The 21,734-nt window shown below is 38.2% G+C and overlaps 1 protein-coding gene across 8 annotated transcripts in view; it reads left to right on the top strand.

The window, feature by feature from the left end:
- The window catches only part of ARHGEF9 (Cdc42 guanine nucleotide exchange factor 9), a 228,662-nt gene that overhangs the window by 186,419 nt on the left and 20,509 nt on the right, over positions 1-21,734 (top strand). For all 8 annotated transcript variants that reach the window (XM_034653524.1, XM_034653527.1, XM_019792630.2 and 5 more), the window contains 2 exons: positions 7,680-7,923; positions 17,454-17,522. In XM_034653524.1, coding sequence (XP_034509415.1) covers positions 7,680-7,923; positions 17,454-17,522 — 313 coding nt within the window. The remainder of the gene's footprint in view (positions 1-7,679; positions 7,924-17,453; positions 17,523-21,734) is intronic.

Raw genomic sequence — 21,734 nt, 5'->3', positions numbered from 1 at the left:
TGTACATGTCTCACAAAGTATTCCTGAGGATTGTAGAAGTCAGCGCATGGGAACCGCCACATCGTTTTGGCCAGGATTGAGCTTGTCGATTTTGTTTTTTTTATTATGTTATGTTAGTCACCATACATTACATCATTAGCTTTTGATGTAGTGTTCCATGATTCATTGTTTGACATAACACCCAGTGCTTCATGCCATATGTGCCCTACATAATACCCTTCACTGGGCTAGCCATTCCCCTCACCCCCCTCCCCTCTAAAACCCTCAGTTTGTTTTTCGGTGTCCATAGTCTCTCATGGTTCATCTCCCCCTCTGTTTTCCCCTCCTTCATTCTCCCCTTCCTTCTCCTAATGATCTCCCTGCTATTCCTTATGTTCCACAAATGAGAGAAACCATATGATAATTGTGTTTCTCTGCTTAACTTATTTCACTTAGCATAATCTCCTCCAGTTCCATCCATGTTGATGTAAATGTTGGGTAATCATTCTTTCTGATGGCTGAGTAATATTCCATTGTATATATGAACCACATCTTCTTTATCCATTAATCTGTTGAAGGACATCTTGGCTCCTTCCACAATTTAGCTATTGTGGACAATGCGGCTATGAACATTGGGATGCATATCGCCCTTCTTTTCACTACATCTGTATATTTGGGGTAAATACACAGTAGTGCAATTGCTGGGTCATAGGGTAGCTCTATTTTTAACTTTTTAAGGGATCTTGAAACTGTTTTCCAAAGTGGCTGTACCAACTTCCATTCCCACCAGCAGTATAAGAGGGTTCCCCTTTCTCCACATCCTCTCCAACATTTGTTGTTTCTTGCCTTGTCAATTTTTGCCATTCTAACTGGCATAAGGTGGTATCTTAGTGTGGTTTTGATTTGAATTTCCCTGATGGCTAATGATTTTGAACATTTTTTCATGTGTCTGTTAGCCATTTGTATGTCTTCATTGGAAAAGTGTCTGTTCATATCTTCTGCCCATTTTATGATNGTATCTTCTGCCCATTTTTTAAATTTGATTGTTTCTTGGTTGTTGAGTTTGAGTAGTTCTTTATAGATCTCGGATACAAGCCCTTTATCTGTAGCATCATTTGCACATATCTTCTCCCATTCCGTGGGTTGCCTCTTAGTTTTGTTGACTGTTTCCTTGGCTGTGCAGAAGCTTTTTATCTTGATAAAGTCCCATAAGTTCATTTTATCTTTTATTTCTCTTGCCTTTGGAGATGTGTCGTGAAAAAGGTTGCTCTGGCNTTCTGTGGCTGATGTCGCAGAGGTTACAGCCTATGTTCTCCTCTAGGATTTTGATGGATTCCTGTCTCACATCGAGGTCTTTCATCCATTTAGAGTTTATCTTTGTGTATGGTGTGAGAGAATGGTCAAGTTTCATTCTTCTGTATATAGCTGTCCAATTTTCCCAGCACCATTTATTGAAGAGACTGTGTTTGTTCCATTGGATGTTTTTTCCTTTTTTGTCAAAGATTAGTTGACCATAGAGTCAAGGGTCCACTTCTGGAGTCTATATTCTGTGCCATTGGTCTATGTGTCTGTTGTTTTTTTTTTAAGATTTTATTTATTCGACAGAGATAGAGACAGCCCGAGAGAGGGAACACAAGCAGGGGGAGTGGGAGAGGAAGAAGCAGGCTCATAGCGGAGGAGCCTGATGCGGGGCTCCATCCCATAATGCCGGGATCACGGCCAGAGCCGAAGGCAGGCGCTTAACTGCTGTGCCACCCAGGCGCCCCAGCGTGTCTGTTTTTGTGCCAGTACCATGCTGTCTTAGTGATCACAGCTTTGTAGTATAGCTTGAAATCATTCAACGTGATGTCCCCAGCTTTGTTTTTCTTTTTCAACATTTTCTTGGCGATTCCTCGGGGTCTTTTCTGGTTCCACACAAATTTTAGGATTGTTTGTTCCAGCACTTTGAAAAATGTCATTGATATTTTGATCGGGATGGTATTGCAAGTGTAGATTGCTCTGGGTAGCATAGACATTTTAGCTATGTTTATTCTTCCGATCCATGAGCATGGGATGTTTTTCCAACTTTTTGTGTCTTCTTCAATGTCTTTCATCAGTGTCCTGTAGTTTCTACAGTATAGATCCTTTACCTCTTTGGTTAGGTTTATTCCTAGATATCTTATGGTTTTTGGTGCTACTGTAAATGGAATCAATTCCCTAATTTCTGTTTCTTCAGTCTAATTGTTAGTGTATAGAAATGCAACTGATTTCATTTGAGCTTCTCAATTTTAAGCATGGTAAAAAGGAACCCAGGCTCTGAATCAGATTTGGAGCAACATTGGCCCACTCTGTATAGCTGACCTTTTCCTCTCCTGTGAACTTGATGCCAGGAGCACTCAACAGATCAGGACCCATCTGTACTCACAGCCTATTTATATGTACAATTATTATGGGAGGAAGAAGAACAATGTAGAGGGTATTTTTTTGCAAATCAATTCAACAACACATGTATTTCACAGCCTTGGATTTTGAGATTGACAGAACTATGTTGGGATTTCTTAAAGACAGCCTTCCCTAGACATACCAAAAAGCCCAGTTTACCATACAGTGTGAAGAGTTAGGATTTTTTTTTTTTTACCGTGCTAAGTCTTTTATTTTTTTTTTTTGATGTAAAGTTCGATGATTCATTAGTTGCGAATAACAACCAGTGCACCATGCAATATGTGCCCTCCTTACTACCCATCACCAGCCTATCCCATTCCTCCACCCCCCTCCCCTCTGAAGCCCTCAGTTTGTTTCTCAGAGTTCATAGTCTCTCACGCTTCATTTCCCCTTCTGATTACCCCCCGTTTCTTCATCCCTTTCTTCTCCTACCGATCTTCCTAGTTCTTATGTTCCATAGATGAGAGAAACCGTATGATATTTGTCTTTCTCTGCTTGACTTATTTCACTTAGCATTATCTCCTCCAGTCCCGTCCATGTTGCACCAAATGTTGTGTAAACGTTCTTTTTGATAGCTGAGTAATATTCCATTGTCTATATGGACCACGACTTCTTAATCCAGTCATCTGTTGAAGGGCATCTCGGTTCCTTCCACGATTTAGCTATTGTGGACAATGCTGCTATGAACATTGGGGTGCATATGGCCCTTCTCTTCACTACGTCTGGATCTTTGGGGTAAATACCCAGTAGTGCAATGGCTGGGTCATAGGGTAGCTCCATTTTTAACTTTTCAAGGGACCTCCACACTGTTTTCCAGAGTGGCTGTACCAACTTGCATTCCCACCAACAATGTAGGAGGGATCCCCTTTCTCCACATCCTCTCCAGCAATTGTTGTTTTTTGCCTTGTCAATTTTTGCCATTCTAACTGGCATAAGGTGGTATCTTAGTGTGGTTTTGATTTGAATTTCCCTAATGGCTAATGATTTTGAACATTTTTTCATGTGTCTGTTAGCCATTTGTATGTCATCATTGGAAAAGTGTCTGTTCATATCTTCTGCCCATTTTATGATTTGTTTATTTGTTTCTCGCATATTGAGTTTAAGAAGTTCTTTGTAGATCTTGGATACCAGTCTTTTATCTGTAGTATCATTTGCAAATATATTCTCCCATTCCGTGGGCTGCCTCTTAGTTCTTTTGACTCTTTCCTTGGCTGTGCAGAAGCTTTTTATCTTGATGTAGTCCCACAAGTTCATTTTATCTTTTGTTTCTCTTCCCTTTGGAGATGTGTCATGAAATAGGTTGCTTTGGCCGATGTCTTAGAGGTTGCTGCCTAGGTTCTCCTCTAGGATTTTGATGGATTCCTGTCTCACATCGAGGTCTTTCATCCATTTGGAGTTTATCTTTGTGTATGGTGTGAGAGAAGGGTCAAGTTTCGTTCTTTTGCATGTAGCTGTCCAATTTTCCCAGCACCATTTATTGAAGAGACTGTCTTTTTTCCACAGGATGTTTTTTCCTGCTTTATCAAAGATTAGTTAGGATTTCAAAAGCAAATTCTTAGCAGGTAGCCTGCAGCTGAGAAGTGAGGCATGCAAGGCAATTCAGCAGAATGGGAATAGTTTAACCAAACTGTATACTTTTAATAAAAATTAATGAGCATTTCTGATTCTTTCAAATTGTCTAAAAGGCAAAATATAAGCAGAGAGGAGGATGTAAAGGTCAGAATGAGTTGGCTAGTAGAAGACATCTGTCAGGACAGGGCTCATGGGGCCTTCTTGGCCAGACTCAGCCACCCCACACGTCCCAAGAGTAGATGTGTGTCATGGACATGCTATGAAGGTGCACACATGAGTTGTGTCTTTCCACAATGTCAGCCTTATTCAATCATAAAGCAAAGTTAATCACAATATAAAGAAGGTTCAGGATTCCGAACTCAATGACATTTCACCATGTGATTAAACTTGGCTTCTTACGCAGCACACAGAGCAGGACATAAGACAAACCACACAGCAAATAAGATAACAGAAGTGGTGTAGGAAGTTAACAAACCAAACATGAAGTCAGTCTCTGGGTGCACAGTTGACATAGGCCTCAGTCTGGTCTTGGTCAGCTCTCGACACTTACTGCTTATTATGTTCAAGCAGTGAAGGATCTCAGTTCTTTTCAGAGATCAATTGGGCAGAGCCTTCACTGGTAGTTGCCTTTTTTAAAGTGGTCAGACATAGAGAGGTCATGTGTGAAGAGTCTGACAGTTTGCTGCAAAAATCCTCCCCTTTTTAAAGGGATTTAATTGGTTTTGGGTACCTGCAGACCTCCTCTGGTTCTGCTCATTATGAGTTCTGGGGTGTCGGCTGATGCTGGTCCCAGCGATATCTTGTCGCTGCAGTATCTTTAACTACTTGCATCATTGCTTGACACAGGCCCCTGCTTGACATGAGACACTCCATTTTGCTCTCTACAATGTCTGTCAAGGGGAGTTGAGGGCAATACTAAGAGGAGGAGGGGCTGAAAGACCACTCTGAGAGATAGTTACTTATCAGACCTTTCATTCCACAGGTCCACAGGTCATTTCATCCATCCCTCTGGTTTTCCTTTTTTTAATTTATTAAATATCTGACAATTGAAAAGATATATAAATTATATAATGGGTACCTATATACTTATCATCCAGCTTAAGAAATAATTCATTACAAATGCATTCTTCCTTCTCTCCCTCTCTGCTCCTTCCCTTTCTTTTCCTTCCTTCCATCTTCCCATTCTCCTCTGTACTCTGTTGAATTTGGCATGTGTCATTGTCATATTTTTGTATAATTTCTATACCTATGTGTGTATTCCTAAATATTATGTGGCATTTCTTTGTAGGTTTTTAAACCTCATATAAGTAGAGTAGATAAGAGATGATATAAAACCATATAGAAAAGAAACCAGGGGATGATGAGCATGGGATTTAAGGTTCCTATGGCTTCATAGCTTTTATTTATTTTTATTTTTTTAATTTTTTAATATTTTATTTTATTTAAATTAATTAATTAACATATAGTGTATTATTAGTTTCAGAGGTAGAGTTCAGTGATTCATCAGTGGCCAGTGGCATATAACACCCAGTGCTCACTACATCACATGCCCTCCTTAATGCCCATCACCCAGTTATCTCATCCCCCCAACTACTCCCCTTCAGTAACCCTCAGATTGTTTCCTGTAGTTAAGAGTCTTTTATGGTTTGTTTCCCTCCCTGATTCCATCTTATTTTATTTTTCCCTCCATTCCCCTATGATCCTCTGTTTTGTTTCTTAAATTCCGCATATGAGTGAAATCATATGATAATTATCTTTCTCTGATTGACTTATTTCACTTAGCATAATACCCTCTAGTTCCATCCATATCGATGTAAATGGTAAGATTTCATTTTTTTTTGTTGGATGAGGAATATTCCACTATATATATATATATATATATATACACACACACACACACACACACACACACACACACACACTCTCTCTCTCTCTTACCCCCACTTCTCCTGACAGACTAGGCCTTCTCTAAAATTCCCCAGAGTGCTAAATGTTCAACCCTTTCCATGTGGTGTGTGTGTGTGTGTGTGTGTGTGTGTGTATGTATATCTATATCTCACAACTTCTTTATCCATTCTTCTATTGATGGACATCTCAGCTCTTTCCATAGTTTAGCTATGGTGGACATTGCTACTATAAACATTGGGGTGCAGGTGCCCCTTCAGATCACTATGTTTGTATCCTTTGGGTAAATACCTAGTAGTGTAATTGCTAGGTCATGAGGTAGCTCTTTATTTAACTTTTTGAGGACCCTCCATACTGTTTTCCAGAGTGGCTGTACCATCTTGCATTCCCACCAGCAGTGTAAGAGGGTTTCCCTTTCTCCACATCCTTGCCAACATTTGTTGTTCCCTGTCTTATTAATTTTAGGCATTCTGACTGGTGTGATGTATCTCATTGTAGTTTTGATCTTTATTTCTCTGATGCCGAGTGTTGTTAGACATTTCTTTCATGTGTCTATTTGCCATTTGTATGTCTTCTTTGGAGGAATGTCTGTTCAGCATCATAGCTTTTAAATTGGGTGGCAAGTTCACCAAAACGTAATGTATTATTAAAAGTAAGTAAATAAATAGAGAAATAAGAGCACCTTGTGTGGACTAATGATGAGTGTCTCCTGGACTGAGAATTAGTATTTATCCAATTCTGTATACCAGAGAGTAAAACAACAATAATAAAAGATAGGCAATATACCATTTGTATCCATCTACAACTCTTATTTTTCTCTCTCATTCAAGTCAATATATGAAGCTTTTTTTTTTTTAGTTTTTGATGTAATGTTCCACGATTCATTATTTGCATATAATACCCAGTGCTCCATGCAATATGTCCCTCCTTAATACCCATCACTGGCCTATCCCAATCCCCCACCCCCCTCCCCTCTGAAGCCCTCAGTTTGTTTCTCAGAGTCCATAGTCTCTTCATGGTTCATTCCCTGTTCTGTTTACCCCCCCCCATTCTTCTCTTCCTTCTCCTACCGATCTTCCTGCTATTCCTTATGTTCCACAAATGAGTGAAACCATATGATAATTGTCTTTCTCTGCTTGACTTATTTCACTTAGCGTAATCTCCTCCAGTCCCATCCATGTTGCTACAAATGTTGGGTAATCATTCTTTCTGATGGCTGAGTAATATATGAAGCTTTTTATTCACTCTTACCCCCACTTCTCCTGCCACACTAGGCCTTCTCCAAAATACCCCAGAGTGCTAAGTGATCAACCCTTTCCATGTAATCCTTCCTGGCCTGCAGCCTGTGGCTACCTACTCATCCCCACTTGATATGTAGGTCATGCAGGTCTCCTTAGTTTGCTTGAATTCCCACGTACACCCCAGGCAACCATCCAGCCTTTTTCAAACTTCTGGAAGGCTTGCAAATATTCTGGAAAAGAAAAGGCCCTGCTAGCAATGCTTGTGTTCCTTACTGCTTCTTACTCCCCATATATGTGTCTTACAAACACATATAAGGATTGATGCTGGGGTCTGAGACAGAGTCCTTGGATGTAGGACAAAGGCTTTCTCTAAGAGCATCTAGTTAACCAACCTATCAGTGTCATACTGCTAAACTAACCTGCCTAAATTTGACCAAACCAGCCCCTATTGGTACTCCAAAACAATGGCAGTCTCAATGTCCTGCTGTGCCCATCAGCCAACTCTCATGTTCTACTGTCCACATACCTCCAGTAAAAAGCCTTTTCTTCCTTCCCATCTAGGACCTGATCCGAAGAGATATCCTGTACTACAAAGGCCGCATTGACATGGATAAATATGAGGTAGTTGACATTGAAGATGGCAGAGATGATGACTTTAATGTTAGCATGAAAAATGCCTTCAAACTTCACAACAAGGAGACCGAGGAGATACATCTATTCTTTGCCAAAAAGCTGGAGGAGAAGATACGCTGGCTCAGGGCTTTCAGAGAAGAGAGGAAAATGGTACAGGAAGATGAAAAAATTGGTAAGTGACCTGAGAGGAAAAAGAAGAATATGGCTATGAAGAACATAGAGGATTTGAATTAGTTTTCATTTTTCTAGAAACTTTTCTTATAATAGTATTTTTTATTATATTATGTTAGTCATAATACAGTACATCCCCGGTTTTTGATGTAAAGTTTGATGATTCATTAGTTGCGTACAACAGCCAGTGCACCATGCAATATGTGCCCTCCTTACTACCCATCACCAGCCTATCCCATTCCCCCACCCCCCTCCCTTCTGAAGCCCTCAGTTTGTTTCTCAGAGTCCATAGTCTCTCATGCTCCATTCCCCCTTCTGATTACCCCCCTTTCTTTATCCTGTTCTCCTACCGATCTTCCTACTTCTTATGTTCCATAGATGACAGAAACCATATGATAATTGTCTTTCTCTGCTTGACCTATTTCACTTAGCATTATCTCCTCCAGTGCCGTCCATGTTGCAGCAAATGTTGAGAACTCGTTCTTTCTGATAGCTGAATAATATTCCATTGTATATATGGACCACATCTTCTTAATCCAATCATCTGTTGAAGGGCATCTCAGCTCCTTCCACGATTTAGCTATTGTGGACAATGCTGCTATGAACATTGGGGTGCATGTGGCCCTTCTCTTCACTACATCTGTATCTTTGGGGTAAATACCCAGTAGTGCAATGGCTGGATCATAGGGTAGCTCAATTTTTAACTTTTTAAGGGACCTCCACACTGTTTTCCACAGTGGCTGTACCAACTTGCATTCCCACCAACGATGTAGGAGGGATCCCCTTTCTTCACATCCTCTCCAACAATTTCTGTTACAAACTGACCTAACCCACTTTGGTTGTTTCCTATTATTAGTTCCTTTTTGGCCGGTATCAGTAGTTTCTACTAGTCAGAGTTAAGCAAGAGTTATAATTTGCCCTCCCTTAGAGTCTCATGACTAGATAAGACTATCACACGGAAGCAAACCTCAGCCTCAGTTCTCCCAAACATACATTTATTAGCAAACAAACACAAAATCAGTCATATACCTGTTCTGTAATCTCAGTGACGCCCCAGTTTTGTTCTTAGATACATGACAGCATCTTCCGTAAAGAGGTTGGTCAAGGAAGAGTTGGTGATATTATAGCAACAGGATTCAACTAACTTTCTAGCTAGAGTCTGGTGACAAAATTCTCTGATGGGGGACAAGACATAACACCTGTTTCAATCTTGAATTTTAAGGCTTCCTTCTGAAGGTTGAAAGCTATAGAGCTCACTGGATTTTTATACGCAGGTCTTGTGAGGGCTCAAAAGCCTGTAAGACATTTGTGGCTAGTACACACCTTGAATAACATTCATTTTACCAATGAAAATTCATTTTTAACATGTGTTAGGCTAATTAGGCCTCCTGCATTAAAGTGACTGAACTGCTGGGAGCAGAGGCCTCTGGAGCAAAGACTTTTGAGTATTTAATGTGTTAACAAATCACCTCTTGGGGGGTGCCTGGGTGGCTCAGTCATTAAGCATCTGCCTTCAGCTCAGGGCGTGATCCCAGGGTTCTGGGATTGAGCCCAGCATCGGGCTCCCTGCTCTGCTGGGGGCCTACTTCTTCCTCTCCCACACCCCCTGCTTGTGTTCCCTCTCTCACTGGCTGTCAATCTCTCTCTCTCAAATAAATAAATAAAATCTTTAAAAAAAAAAGAAATCACCTGTTGGGTGTGTATGCCTGATTAAGACACTTCAGATGTTAACTAAATGCCCCTAGAGCATAGATTAAAATTAATGTGCATGTATATATCACACTCTGTATGAAAGCATTTTAAAATAAATTGTAGAAAATATAACTGGGTCCATGATCACTTGTATGATTCAGTCACACTAAACCACAATTTTTTGGCTTTAAATAGGTTGTTCCCCCCTTCCAGAGGATATACAACTAGTAGAGAGATTTTTCATGCTGCTTTCCAACTGTGGGATTTAGGTACTTTGACTATAGCTCTGTGGTTTACAAAGTACTGTCTGGTCTCTTGCTCATGGTCCTGCCATTCTAGCATAAAAATACCAAATAGCAGGCTTTGTAATTCCTTGAGAAGACAGTTTCTGTTTTTGCCCCACTTTTAATGAGAGTAGAATTTTATAATAAAACACTTGTATGCTCAAGCTGTTAGAAACTGCCTCTAGAAAAATGGGCCTACCCATTGAGTCTTAGTGCAAATGGATTCTTCTCTTCTTTAGTGTTGGGGATTTAAATGGTTCAGACATAAGGAAGGATGATTAGAAAGACACTGCTTAGTCTAATCCTAGTTCTTCCCTTAGGTTCTGGGTAGAGTGCACATTAATAATTCACTTTGAGTCCCATTGAAGCCAAAAAGCTTTTAGCATATGAGCACTGCAATGGGAGATGATGTAGAATGGTACAGAAATGGTACAGGGGGAAAATGATGAGGGAACAGAATGCAAGCTGAGGACAAAGCAGAAGCTGACACCTGACAGATCCCCCCCATGGTATATATGTGACATTCCTCAGGCACTCCTGGCTGCCCTAAAGGAAAAAGAAATAGTTAACCTATAGAGACCACAATCCTACAAGACTTGTCTCCCTCAGTTTACAAATGTCTTAGCAGTCTACAGGAACAAAGCATTTCTACCAATGGCTTAGCTTCCAGAAAGGAAAGTAAGTATAATTAAATGTCCTTATAAATAACCTACACCCCATTGACAGATACTTGAAGCGGGCAGAGTGTACTGTTCTCCAAGAAGCTCTCAACTATCTTCCTGTTAATGCCTTACTAGAGGGGTAAACAACCTTAACTTGACAATGGCAAGGCCTCCAGTATATTGTAGGTCCTCTTTAGCATATGAAAGTTCTTTCCAAACCTCCCTTTTCCCTTACCTCCCCCAACCCCATAGTATATAATCAACCACACCTCACAACCCAGGGCAGCCTCTCTTTCTGCCCATGGGTCCTGTCCCCACGCTTTAATAAACCACCATTTTGCACCAAAAAAAAGATGCTACTGGGCTGCTTCTCTTAGTGGCAGGCAGCATCAGCCTCTGATACTACCTAGGTTGTTAGACTTATTAAAGAAATTGTCTTAGTGTGCTTTATGCAGACCCTAGATCAACTAGAAGATCCCCACCATTATGTCTGGTTCCAGTGTGATATTTCCCACACAGTGCCCTAATAACCTGTAACTTTAAGAATCTGCTTCTAATAAAAAAGCTTACAGAAATTGCATTCTTTTTTAAATTTTGTTTAAAGTTTTAATTTAAATTCCAGTTACTTAACATGCAGTGCAATATTAATTTCAGGTGTACAATTTAGAGATTCTACACCTATACACAACACCTGGTGCTCATCACTAATCCCCATCACCTGTTTAACACCTCCACCAGACAACTTCCCCTCTGGTAACAATTGCTTTGATCTCTGTAGTTAAAGAGTCTCTTTTTAGTTTCCTTCTCTTTTTTCTTCCTATGATCATTTGTTTTGCTTCTTAAATTCCACATATGAATTAAATCATATGGTACTTGTCTTTCTCTGACTGATTTATTTTGCTTAGCATAATACCATCTAGCTCCATCCACAATGTAGTACACACAATGTACACATGCACACACAATGGAATATTACTACTCAGCCATAAAAAATAACGAAAACTTGCCATTTGCAATGACATGGATGGAGCTACAGAAATTACTTTCTGACACATCTGTATTATCTTTTCTAAAACATTAAGTTTTTTTCTAATAGCACTTTTATCATAGGCAATTTTTGGGAAAACACAGAAAAATGCAAGAGAAAACTAAAAATCACATAAAAACATTCTACCTTGAGAGAGATAACTTTTGTAAATATTTTGATATATTTCCTTCCTGTTTTTTTCTGTATAAATAAATGAAAATACTAGGACTAAGATGGCTCAAACTTTCTTTCTGACTCTCCCAACCTCTCCTTCTCCATGATGAACAGTTCTAATTTTATATCCTCATTTTGCACTTAAAATCATGTCATCAGCATTTCCCTAAATCATTTCATTTTTAAATTTTTGTTATTTTATTTAAATTCAATTAACATATAGTATATTATTAGTTTCAGAGGTAGAGTTCAGTGATTCGTCAGTGACATATAACACCCAGTGCTCATTACATCACATGCCTTCCTTAATGCCCATCACCCAGTTACCCATCCCACCAATCTCCCCTTCAGCAGCCCTCAGATTATTTCCTAGAGTTAAAGAGTCTCTTATGGTTTGTCTGCCTCTCAGATTTTGTCTCATTTTATGTTTCCCCTTATGTTTCCCTCCCTTCCCCATGTTCATCTGTTTTGTTTCTTACATTTCACATATGAGTGAAATCATTTGGTATTTGTCTTTCTCTGACTGACTTATTTCACTTACAATAATGCCCTCTAGTTCCATCCAAGTCATTGCAAATAGTTAAGATTTCATTTTTTTAGATGGCTGAGGAATATTCCAGTGTGTGTGTGTGTGTGTGTGTGTGTGTGTATGTGTGTGTGTGTGTGTGTATGTGTGTGTATCACATCTTCTTTATCCATTCATCTGTTAGTGGACATTTGGGCTCTTCTGTAGTTTGGCTATCGGGGTGCCCCATCAAATCATCATGTTTATGTCCTTTGGATAAATACCTAGTAGTGCAATTGCTGAGTTGTAAGGTAGCTCTGTTTTTAACGTCTTGAGGAACCTCCATACAGCTTTCCAGAATGGCTGGACCAGCTTGCATTCCCACCAAGAGTGTAAGAGAATTCCCCTTTCTCCACATCCTCACCGACCTCTGTTGTTTCCTGTTGTTAATTTTAGCCAATCTGACTGGTGTGAGATGGTATCTCATTGTGGTTTTGATTTGTATTTCCCTGATGCCAAGGGACGTGGAGTATTTTTTCATGTGCCTGTTGGCCATTTGTATGTCTTTGGAGACCTGTCTGTTCATGTCTTTTGCCCATTTCTTGATAGATTTTTTTTGTTTTTTGGGTGTTGAATGTGATAAGTTCTTTATAGACCTTGGATATCAGCCCTTTATCTGATAAGACATTTACAAATATCTTCTCCCATTCTGTAGGTTGTCTTTTGGTTTTGTCGACTGTTTCCTTTGCTGTGCAGAAGGTTTTTATCTTGATGAAGTCCCAATAGTTCATTTTTGCTTTTGTTTCCCTTGCCTTTGAAGACATGTCTAGCAAGAAGTTGCTGTGGCTGAGGTCAAAGAGGTTGCTGCCTGTGTTCTCCTCCAGGATTTTGATGGATTCCTGTCTCACGTTTAGGTCTTTCATTCATTTTGAGGTTTTGTGTGTGTGTGTATGATGTAAGAAAATGGTCCAATTTCATTCTTCTGCATGTGGCTGTCCAATTTTCCCAACACCATTTCTTGAAGAGACTTTTTTCCATTGGATAGTCTTTCCTGCTTTGTCGAAGATTAGTTGACCACAGAGTTGAGGGTCCGTTTCTGGGTTCTCTGTTCTGTTCCATTGATCTATGTGTCTGTTTTTGTGCCAGTACCATTCCGTCTTGATGATTACAGCTTTGTAATATAGCTTGAAGTCTGGAATTTGACGCTACCAGCTTTGGTTTTCTTTTTTAATATTCCTTTGGCTATTTGGGGTCTTTTCTGCTTCCATACAAATTTTAGGATTGCTTGTTCCAGCTCTGTGAAAATTGCTGTTGGAATTTTGATAGTGATTGCATTGAATGTGTAGATTGCTTTGGGTAACATAGGCATTTCAACAGTATTTGTTCTTCCAATCCTTGAGCATGGAATGTTGTTCCATTTCTTTGTGCCTTCCTCAATTTCTTTCCTAAGTGTTCTATAGTTTTCAGAGTACACATCTTTTACCTCTTTGGTTAGGTTTATTCCCAGGTAACTTATGGTTTTTGGTGCACTTGTAAAAGAGGTCAATTCCTTAATTTCTCTTTCTTCTGAAAAAGAAGAATTGTAGACCAATATCCATGATGAACGTGGATTCCAAAATTCTCACCAAGATACTAACCAATAGGATCCAACAGTATTTTAAAAGGATTATTCACCACAATCAAGTGGGATTTATTCCTGGGCTGCAAGGTGGTTCAACATCTGCATATCAATCAATGTCATACACCACACTATAAAAGTAAGGACAAGAATCATAGGATCCTCTCAGTTGATGCAGAAAAAGCATTTGACTAAATACAGTATCCTTTCTTGATTAAAATTCTCTACAGTATAGGGATAGAGAGAACATACCTCAATATCATAAAAGCCATATATGAAAATCAACGAATATCATCCTCATTGGGGAAAAACTGAGAGCTTTTCCTCTAAGGCCAGGAACATGACAGGGATGTCCACTCTCACTACTTCTGTCCAACATAGTACTGAAAGTCTATGTTTAGCATTATTTTCCCTTCTCTATCACTCCTATGCTGTGTGAGATAATCAGTGTAAGTGTAGTGTGCCTATTTCCATACTTATGTTCATATAAACATATATACAGATAAGACTTTTTAAAAACTTTTTTACTTACAAAATTATACCAAACATATTACTCTAACTTGTGTTTTTTTAATTTAATTTATCATACATAACTCTCCACATGAGAAATACAGAATCTAACTATAAGTCCTTCTATCGGAAGCACAACCATACATGTATTATTAAGAGATTTATTTTAAGGAATTGGCTTATGTGATTACATTACCTGGCTAAGCAACTCCAATATCCGTGGAGCAGGCAGTCAGAATGCAAGATCATGGCAGGCTTAAACTCATGGGTTTAGTCCAAAGCTGTCATCTATAGGCAGGAAGATCATGAGTAGGATGGGACTCCACATGCATGGGCTAAAGCTGAGGCAGAATTTTTTCCCCTTTGTGGGGAGACCTCAACCCTGTTCTTTTAAGTGGTAAAAACACCATGAGCTCTATTCTCTCAACACATTTTTAAGTGCATAATATAGTAATATTAACCATAGGCTCAGTGTTGTACAGCAGATCTATAGAACTTATTCATATCTTGTATAAATGGAGCTAGAGTTTTGATAGGATTGCTTTGAATTTATAGATGGCCTTCAGCAGAATGGATATTTTAACAATATTAAGTTGTCCAGTGCAAAAACAAACAAACAAAAAACCTAATGATCAATATCCCCAATGAACACACATGAAACAATCTTTGTTAAAACAGCAACAAACAGAATGCAGCAGCACAATAAAAGGATCATACACCATGACCAAGTCAGATTTGTCCCTGGGATGCAATAATGGCTTAACATACGCAAATAAATTAATGTGATATAATTAAATGAAAGATAGAAATCCCACGATCCTATCTATAGATGCAGAAAAAGGATTTGACATAATTTATCATTCTTTTGTGATAAAAACTCAGAACAAATTCTGTATAGAAGGAATTTACCTGAACATAATAAAGGCCATATATGAAAGGGCCCACAGCTAACACCATAGTCAATGGGGAAAAACAAAGCTTTTTCTCTTAGATCAATGACAAGAAAATTATGTCCATTTTCACCACTTCTATTCAACATAGTAGTGGAAGTCCTAGCCAGAGAAAATTAGACAAGAAAAAAATAAAACACATCCAAATGGGAAAGGAAGAAGTAAAATTATTTCTGTTTGTAGATGATATTATTTTATATACAGAAAACCTTAAAGACTCTGCAGAAAAACTTTATATCTAATAAATGAATTCAGTAGAATTGAAGGGTACAAAATCAACATACAAAAATCAGTTGTGTTTCTATACACTAACAATGAACTATCTGAAAAAGAAATTAAACAAACAGTCCCAATTATAATCACATCAAAATGGATGTGATTATACTTAGGTATAAACTTAACCAAGGAGGTGAAAGACTTGTACACTAAAAACTATAAAACCTTGCTGAAAGAAATTAAAGAACACATAAATAAATAGACTAAATATTGTTAATACGTCCACTTTACCCAATGCCAGCTATAGATTCAATGTGATCTTATCAAAACTCCAGTGGCATTTTTTTTTTACTAAAATAGAAATAACAATCCTAAAATTCATGAGGAACCACAAGACCCTTCATAGCTAAAGATATTTGAGAGAGGAGAACAAAGCTGGAGGTATCATATCAAAATATATTACAAAGCTACATTAATTACAACAGTATGGTACTGGCATAAAGATAAGATATAGACCAATGGAATAGGATAGGGAGCCTAGAAATAAATCCACACATATACAGTCAACATATTTTTGACAAGAGTACCAAGGATGCACAATTGGGAAAGGAGGGTTTCTTCAATAAACGGTGCTGGGAAAACTGGATATCCTCATGCAAAAGAATGAAATTTAATTCCTACCTTACACCATACATGAAAATTAACTCAAAATGTATTGAAGACTTAATTGTATGACCCAAAACTATAAAACTCCTAGAAGAAAATATAGGGAAAGAGCTCCTTAGCATTGATCTTGCAATGATTTTTTGGATATGACACCAAAAGCGTGGTCAACAAAACAAAGCTACAGCAAAATAAAATGCTTTTACACAGCAAAGGAACAGAATGAAAAGGCAACCTATGGCATCAGAGAAAATATTTGCAAATGATATATTTGATAGGAGGTTAATTTCCAAAATATATAATGAACCCTTACAACTCAATAGCAAAATAACAACTTAATTTTTAAAATGGACAAAGGACTTGAATAGACAGTTCCATATATATAATGGAATATTACTCAGCCATCAAAAAGAACAATTTCACAACATTTGCAGCAACATGGACGGGACTAGAGGAGATTATGCTAAGTGAAATAAGTCAAGCAGAGAAAGACAATTATCATATGGTTTCACTCATTTGTGGAACATAAAGAACAGCAGGGAGATCAATAGGAGAAGGAAGGGAAAATGAAGGGAAGGAACAGAAGGGGGGATGAACCATGAGAGACTATGGACTCTGGGAAACAAACTGAGGGCTTCAGAGGGGAGGGGGGTGGGGCATTGGGATAGTCTGGTGATGGGTATTAGGGAGGGACATATTGCATGGAGCACTGGGTGTTATATGCAAATAATGAATCATGGAACATTACATCAAGAACTAGGGATGTACTGTATTGTGACTAATGTAACATAATAAAAAAATTATTATAAAAAATAAAAAATAAAAGAATAGACATTTCTGTTATTTAATTACTTTTTGCTATTTTATTTTTTCTTCTTTTTGAAACTTTTCTTTAAAAAAATTTTCTTATTGTAATCTCTTGTCTTTTGACTCATCTGTTTTTGCTTTTGGTTGTGAAATATTTTTTTACTTCACACCATACTTTATTCATCCATTCTTCATTTAACAGCCTCTTAACTCATGTTCCCATTTTTTTTTTGCCCCTGTATACTATGAAATGCATTGTTACGGCTAAATATTTGTTCAAGTTTCTCACCATTTATTTATTTGCTTTTCAAGACTTTTGATATATCTTGCCAAATTATTCTTTCAGAAAAGTTGTACTAATTTGTACATTTAAGAAAGGTCTATGTTTTTTTTATAACAGAGTCATGTATTTTTATGTTACAGGCTTTGAAATTTCTGAAAACCAGAAGAGGCAGGCTGCAATGACTGTGAGAAAAGTCCCTAAACAAAAAGGTAAAGTTGCCTTTAACCATTGCCACCCCACCAGCCCCACTTACTCTCTTTGCGAGACTGGGAAGCCATTAACTATGTGATTGCATATCCCCAGGGTTGTTTCCAGGCTGAAGTTCACTTGGGGGTGATGGGGATTGTCTGGGTTTCCAGGTTTCCCTGATAACAGGTGGCATATGGTCTTATAGACATAAGGTTTAGGAGTAAGTAGTGTAAGGTAGTTATGTCCAAAGATAGTTCTTTGGGTACGGGAGAAAATAGAATTTCTATTTCTTTTCATTTTTACATAAGTAAAAGAGAGAGAAAATCTAAACTTTATTCACAATTTAGAGATAGATGGACAATAATAACTGTAAATTTTATTAATAAGTATATTTGGAATATGTATACAATTTTCTTTCATTTGTTTGGGGGCATTTGCAAGATTAGGAGTCTCAAATCAGAATGGAGAACTTCAAACTGAACCAAGACAGAAGGTTCAGATATTCATTCTCTTTCTCTGAACCATAAACTAAAGTACTTAAAAAAGGAAAATATGGGTGCCTGGGTGGCTCAGTTGGTTGAGTATCTAACTCTTGATTTTGGCTTAGGTCATGATCCTCAGGGTCCTGAGATCAAGCCCTGCCTTGGGCTCCACACCGGGTGTGGAGACTGCTTAAAATTCTCTCTCCCACTCCCTCTGCACCTCTCTTCCCACCGCCCCCTACCCGCCATGTGCCCACACTGGCTCTCTCTTTCTCTCTCTCTCAAAAAAAAAAGGAAAATACCTTAAGAATCAATTTAAATATGAAATGAAGCTTTATTTTCTCATTTTCATGAACTAGACATAATTAAAATGCTTAGTTGAACAAAAGGAAGTAACTACCCTTTGAGCCTATTTAGTACCAGTCATTTTATATAAGTTCTTTAATTTTATCTTTATGGTACTTCTGACAAGTAGGCATTATTAGCCTCATTTTCCAGATGAGGAAACAAGATCTTTGGTGTGAAGTGATTGTGAACTTAACTCATCTTGATTCCAAGTCCACTGTTCTTCCCTCACCATCTCAGGGTTCTGCTGATTCTCTGTGCTGGGAAAGAACAGCTCACTTTTTTTGTCTCACCTCAATTACTGACAACTGCTTCTATTCCTGACTGCCACTGTCAGGTGATCTTAATGAGACCTCACTTTCCCCAGGCCCTTCCTCTGCTTTCTCAGTAGTCTCTTTGGTTCAGAATGAGTCACCATACAAAATGATTAGTTTCAAGGTGCCTGAAATTCTAGTGGCCACATAAAGCACCCTTAATTATTCCCAAATGAAGCTTCTTTCCACTGAGGAAGCTGTGTGCCTGTGAATACCTGATTTCCAATTAAACAGTGCACCTAGCTGAAGCCCCTCTGGTTAGACATGCCTTCCTTTTAACTGCTCATTACTTCTTGTCCTTGGGAGGCACTCACTGGTTCTCTCTTTCATCATGGAAATGTGATTATCTTCAGATAGGGAATTAAAAAAGGCAATCACTCCTAACCTCTTGAGGGTGAAAACATAAGAGATAGTGTTAGAAAGCTATCTGGAGTTAATGTCAGTGAAGATATGGTCTGGATGAGTAGGGCAATGCTGTGAGAGACTGTGCTCCTTCCTTAGATGGAGATACAAGCAGAACAGAACCCCAGGCAGTTGGGGAGTCCTCAGACTATAAAGAGGCTACTGTCCTAGTGGCCAGCCTGTTTCCTGGAGGCTCTTAACCCTTGAGCTTCTCTTACTCTGATTCCCTCCACTGTCCTTACCACACTGACCTTCATGATATGATGGGACCCCTTTACCTCAGCTCGGGTTCCCTCAAGTCTATCTGAGGTTAGCTGTTTTTTTCACTATGAACTCTTAAAGCAGAGGGACATCCATAAAGCAACAAACCAGAAAACAGTCCTGCTCACTCAAACCAAGCCTCTGTGTCAGTTCCTTTTCCACCCTGTCTAGTCACAAGGCTATTCCTTTCAGGCTCTCTCTTATTCCCCAGTATCTAAACACTGGTTCACCTGAACAGCTTTCCACATTTAACAACAATTCTAAAGTTTTCAAAGAAACTCATTTAGTTTCAAACCTCCCAAAATTCCTAAGAATCTCCTCCATTATTTCTATTTCTAGTTTTCAAGACTATCCTAGTCCAGAACTGTAATGACTGATATATTTTGAGATTCAAGGTAACTACACATGTTGCAACAATTGTCAAACTTAGGAATTCAATATTATATTATGTACATGGGAAGAACAAAAAGGGAATTCTTTCAGATACCCATAAAAGCCAGTTTCTTTAACCCTTCCAATGACTGCTTCCTGGAAGTGATGGGAACATTGTTGTTAAGATTTCTCTAATGCAGATGTAATTGCATTGGTAATTACTCTAGTGTCCTCTTCTAACCACATCTATAATGCCACGAGACCTTATCAACTCAGTCTACTGCTCTGGAGGAGGGGAAGCCCATCTGTAATATAAGCAAAGAGGACAAAGCCTAGCCCTAAGGAAGGCCTTTTTACTTTATGTTTACCCTTTACACTGTCTTGATTTAAGAATTGATTATAACTTATTGGAATTTGAATACTAATTCCTGGTCTATCAACATATTTCAGTCCATCATCATGGAGCTCCCTAGGGCCACGAGCACAGCTCCCATCTCCAGAGGCTATAGGACCATCTCAAAATCAAATGAATATCCTAAAGTAATTAAAATAATCTTGAAAAAGAAGAATAAAGTTGGGGTAATCAGTCTATCCTGATTTTAACACAAATTATATAGCTACAATAACCAAGACAGTGTGGTATTGGCAGAAGGATAGACATATTGTATTAGTGGAAGAGAATAGAGAAACCAGAAACTAGAAATAGACCTATGCAAATATGCCCAAATAATTTTTTATAAAGATGCAAAAGAAATTTAGTGGAAGAAGGGTAGCCTTTTCAACAAATGCTGTTTCAGCCATAGACTAAAACAAAACAAAACAAAACCAAAACAAAACAAAACAAAAAAACTTCAACCTAAACTCATACCTTATAAAAATGAACTCAAAATGGATAGTGGATTTCAATTTAAAGCTATAGAACTTTTTCAAAAAAGTGAAAATCTTCAGCATCTGAGGCTAGGCAAAGAAGTTCTTAGACTTGACCACAAAAGCTGGAACCATGAAATGAAAAATTGATACAATGGACCTCATCAAAATAGACATATTTGCTCTATGAAACACCATGTGCAGAGGATAAAAAGACAAACTACAGGATAGGAAAAAATATGTGCAAGCCATGTATCTCAAAAAACACTAGTATCTAGAATATATAAAGAACCCTCAAAACTCAGCAGTAAAAAACTATACACTCCATTTTAGAAATGGGCAAAAGATGGATCTTTTACTAAAGAGGATTATATGGATGGCAGTTAAATGCATGAAGAGATGTTAACATTATTAATCATTGGAGAAATGTAAATGAAAACTACAATGAGATATCACTACATACCTATTAAAAAGGCTAAAATAAAAAAAATAGTAACAACACCAAGTGCTGGCAAGGGCATAGAGGAACTGAACCATTTATACCTTGCTGGTGAGAATGCTAAGTGGTACAGCCACTCTGAAAATAATGTGGCTGTATCTTAAGACACAAAACATACCACTACCATATAACCCAGAAATTATATTCCTGGGCAGTTGTCCCAAAGAAATGAAAACTTACTTTCACACACACACACACACACACACACACACACACACACACACACCCTCTCTATGTTAACTAACTTGAACTTAAAAAAAAATCTTTGAGGGGAAATAAAACAACAACTCTAAGCAAATATTTATAGCAGCTCTGCTCATGATAGCCCAAACTGGAAACATCCCAGTTGTCTTTCAGTGAGTGAGTAATTATGGTATATCCATACCATCGAATATTACTCATGAATAAAAAGGAGCCAACTATTGGTACATGCAACAACTTGGGTGAATCGCCAAGGAATTATATGCTGAGTGAGAAAAGACATTCTCTAAAAGTTATATATGGTATGACTCCATTTATATAACATTCTTGAAATATCATTTAGTAATGGGGAACAGATTAGTGGTTGCCAATGGTTAAGTGGGGGGTAAGGTCAGGAGAGAAATAAGTGTGGTTATGGAAGAGCAACTAGTGATTTTGTGATATAGAAATGTTCTATTTCTTGTCTGTGTCCTATAACAATGTTAATAT

The sequence above is a fragment of the Ailuropoda melanoleuca genome, unplaced genomic scaffold (genome assembly GCF_002007445.2).
Source record: "Ailuropoda melanoleuca isolate Jingjing unplaced genomic scaffold, ASM200744v2 unplaced-scaffold9607, whole genome shotgun sequence".
NCBI lineage: Eukaryota > Metazoa > Chordata > Mammalia > Carnivora > Ursidae > Ailuropoda > Ailuropoda melanoleuca.
This window is presented reverse-complemented; position numbering and strand designations above follow the sequence as displayed.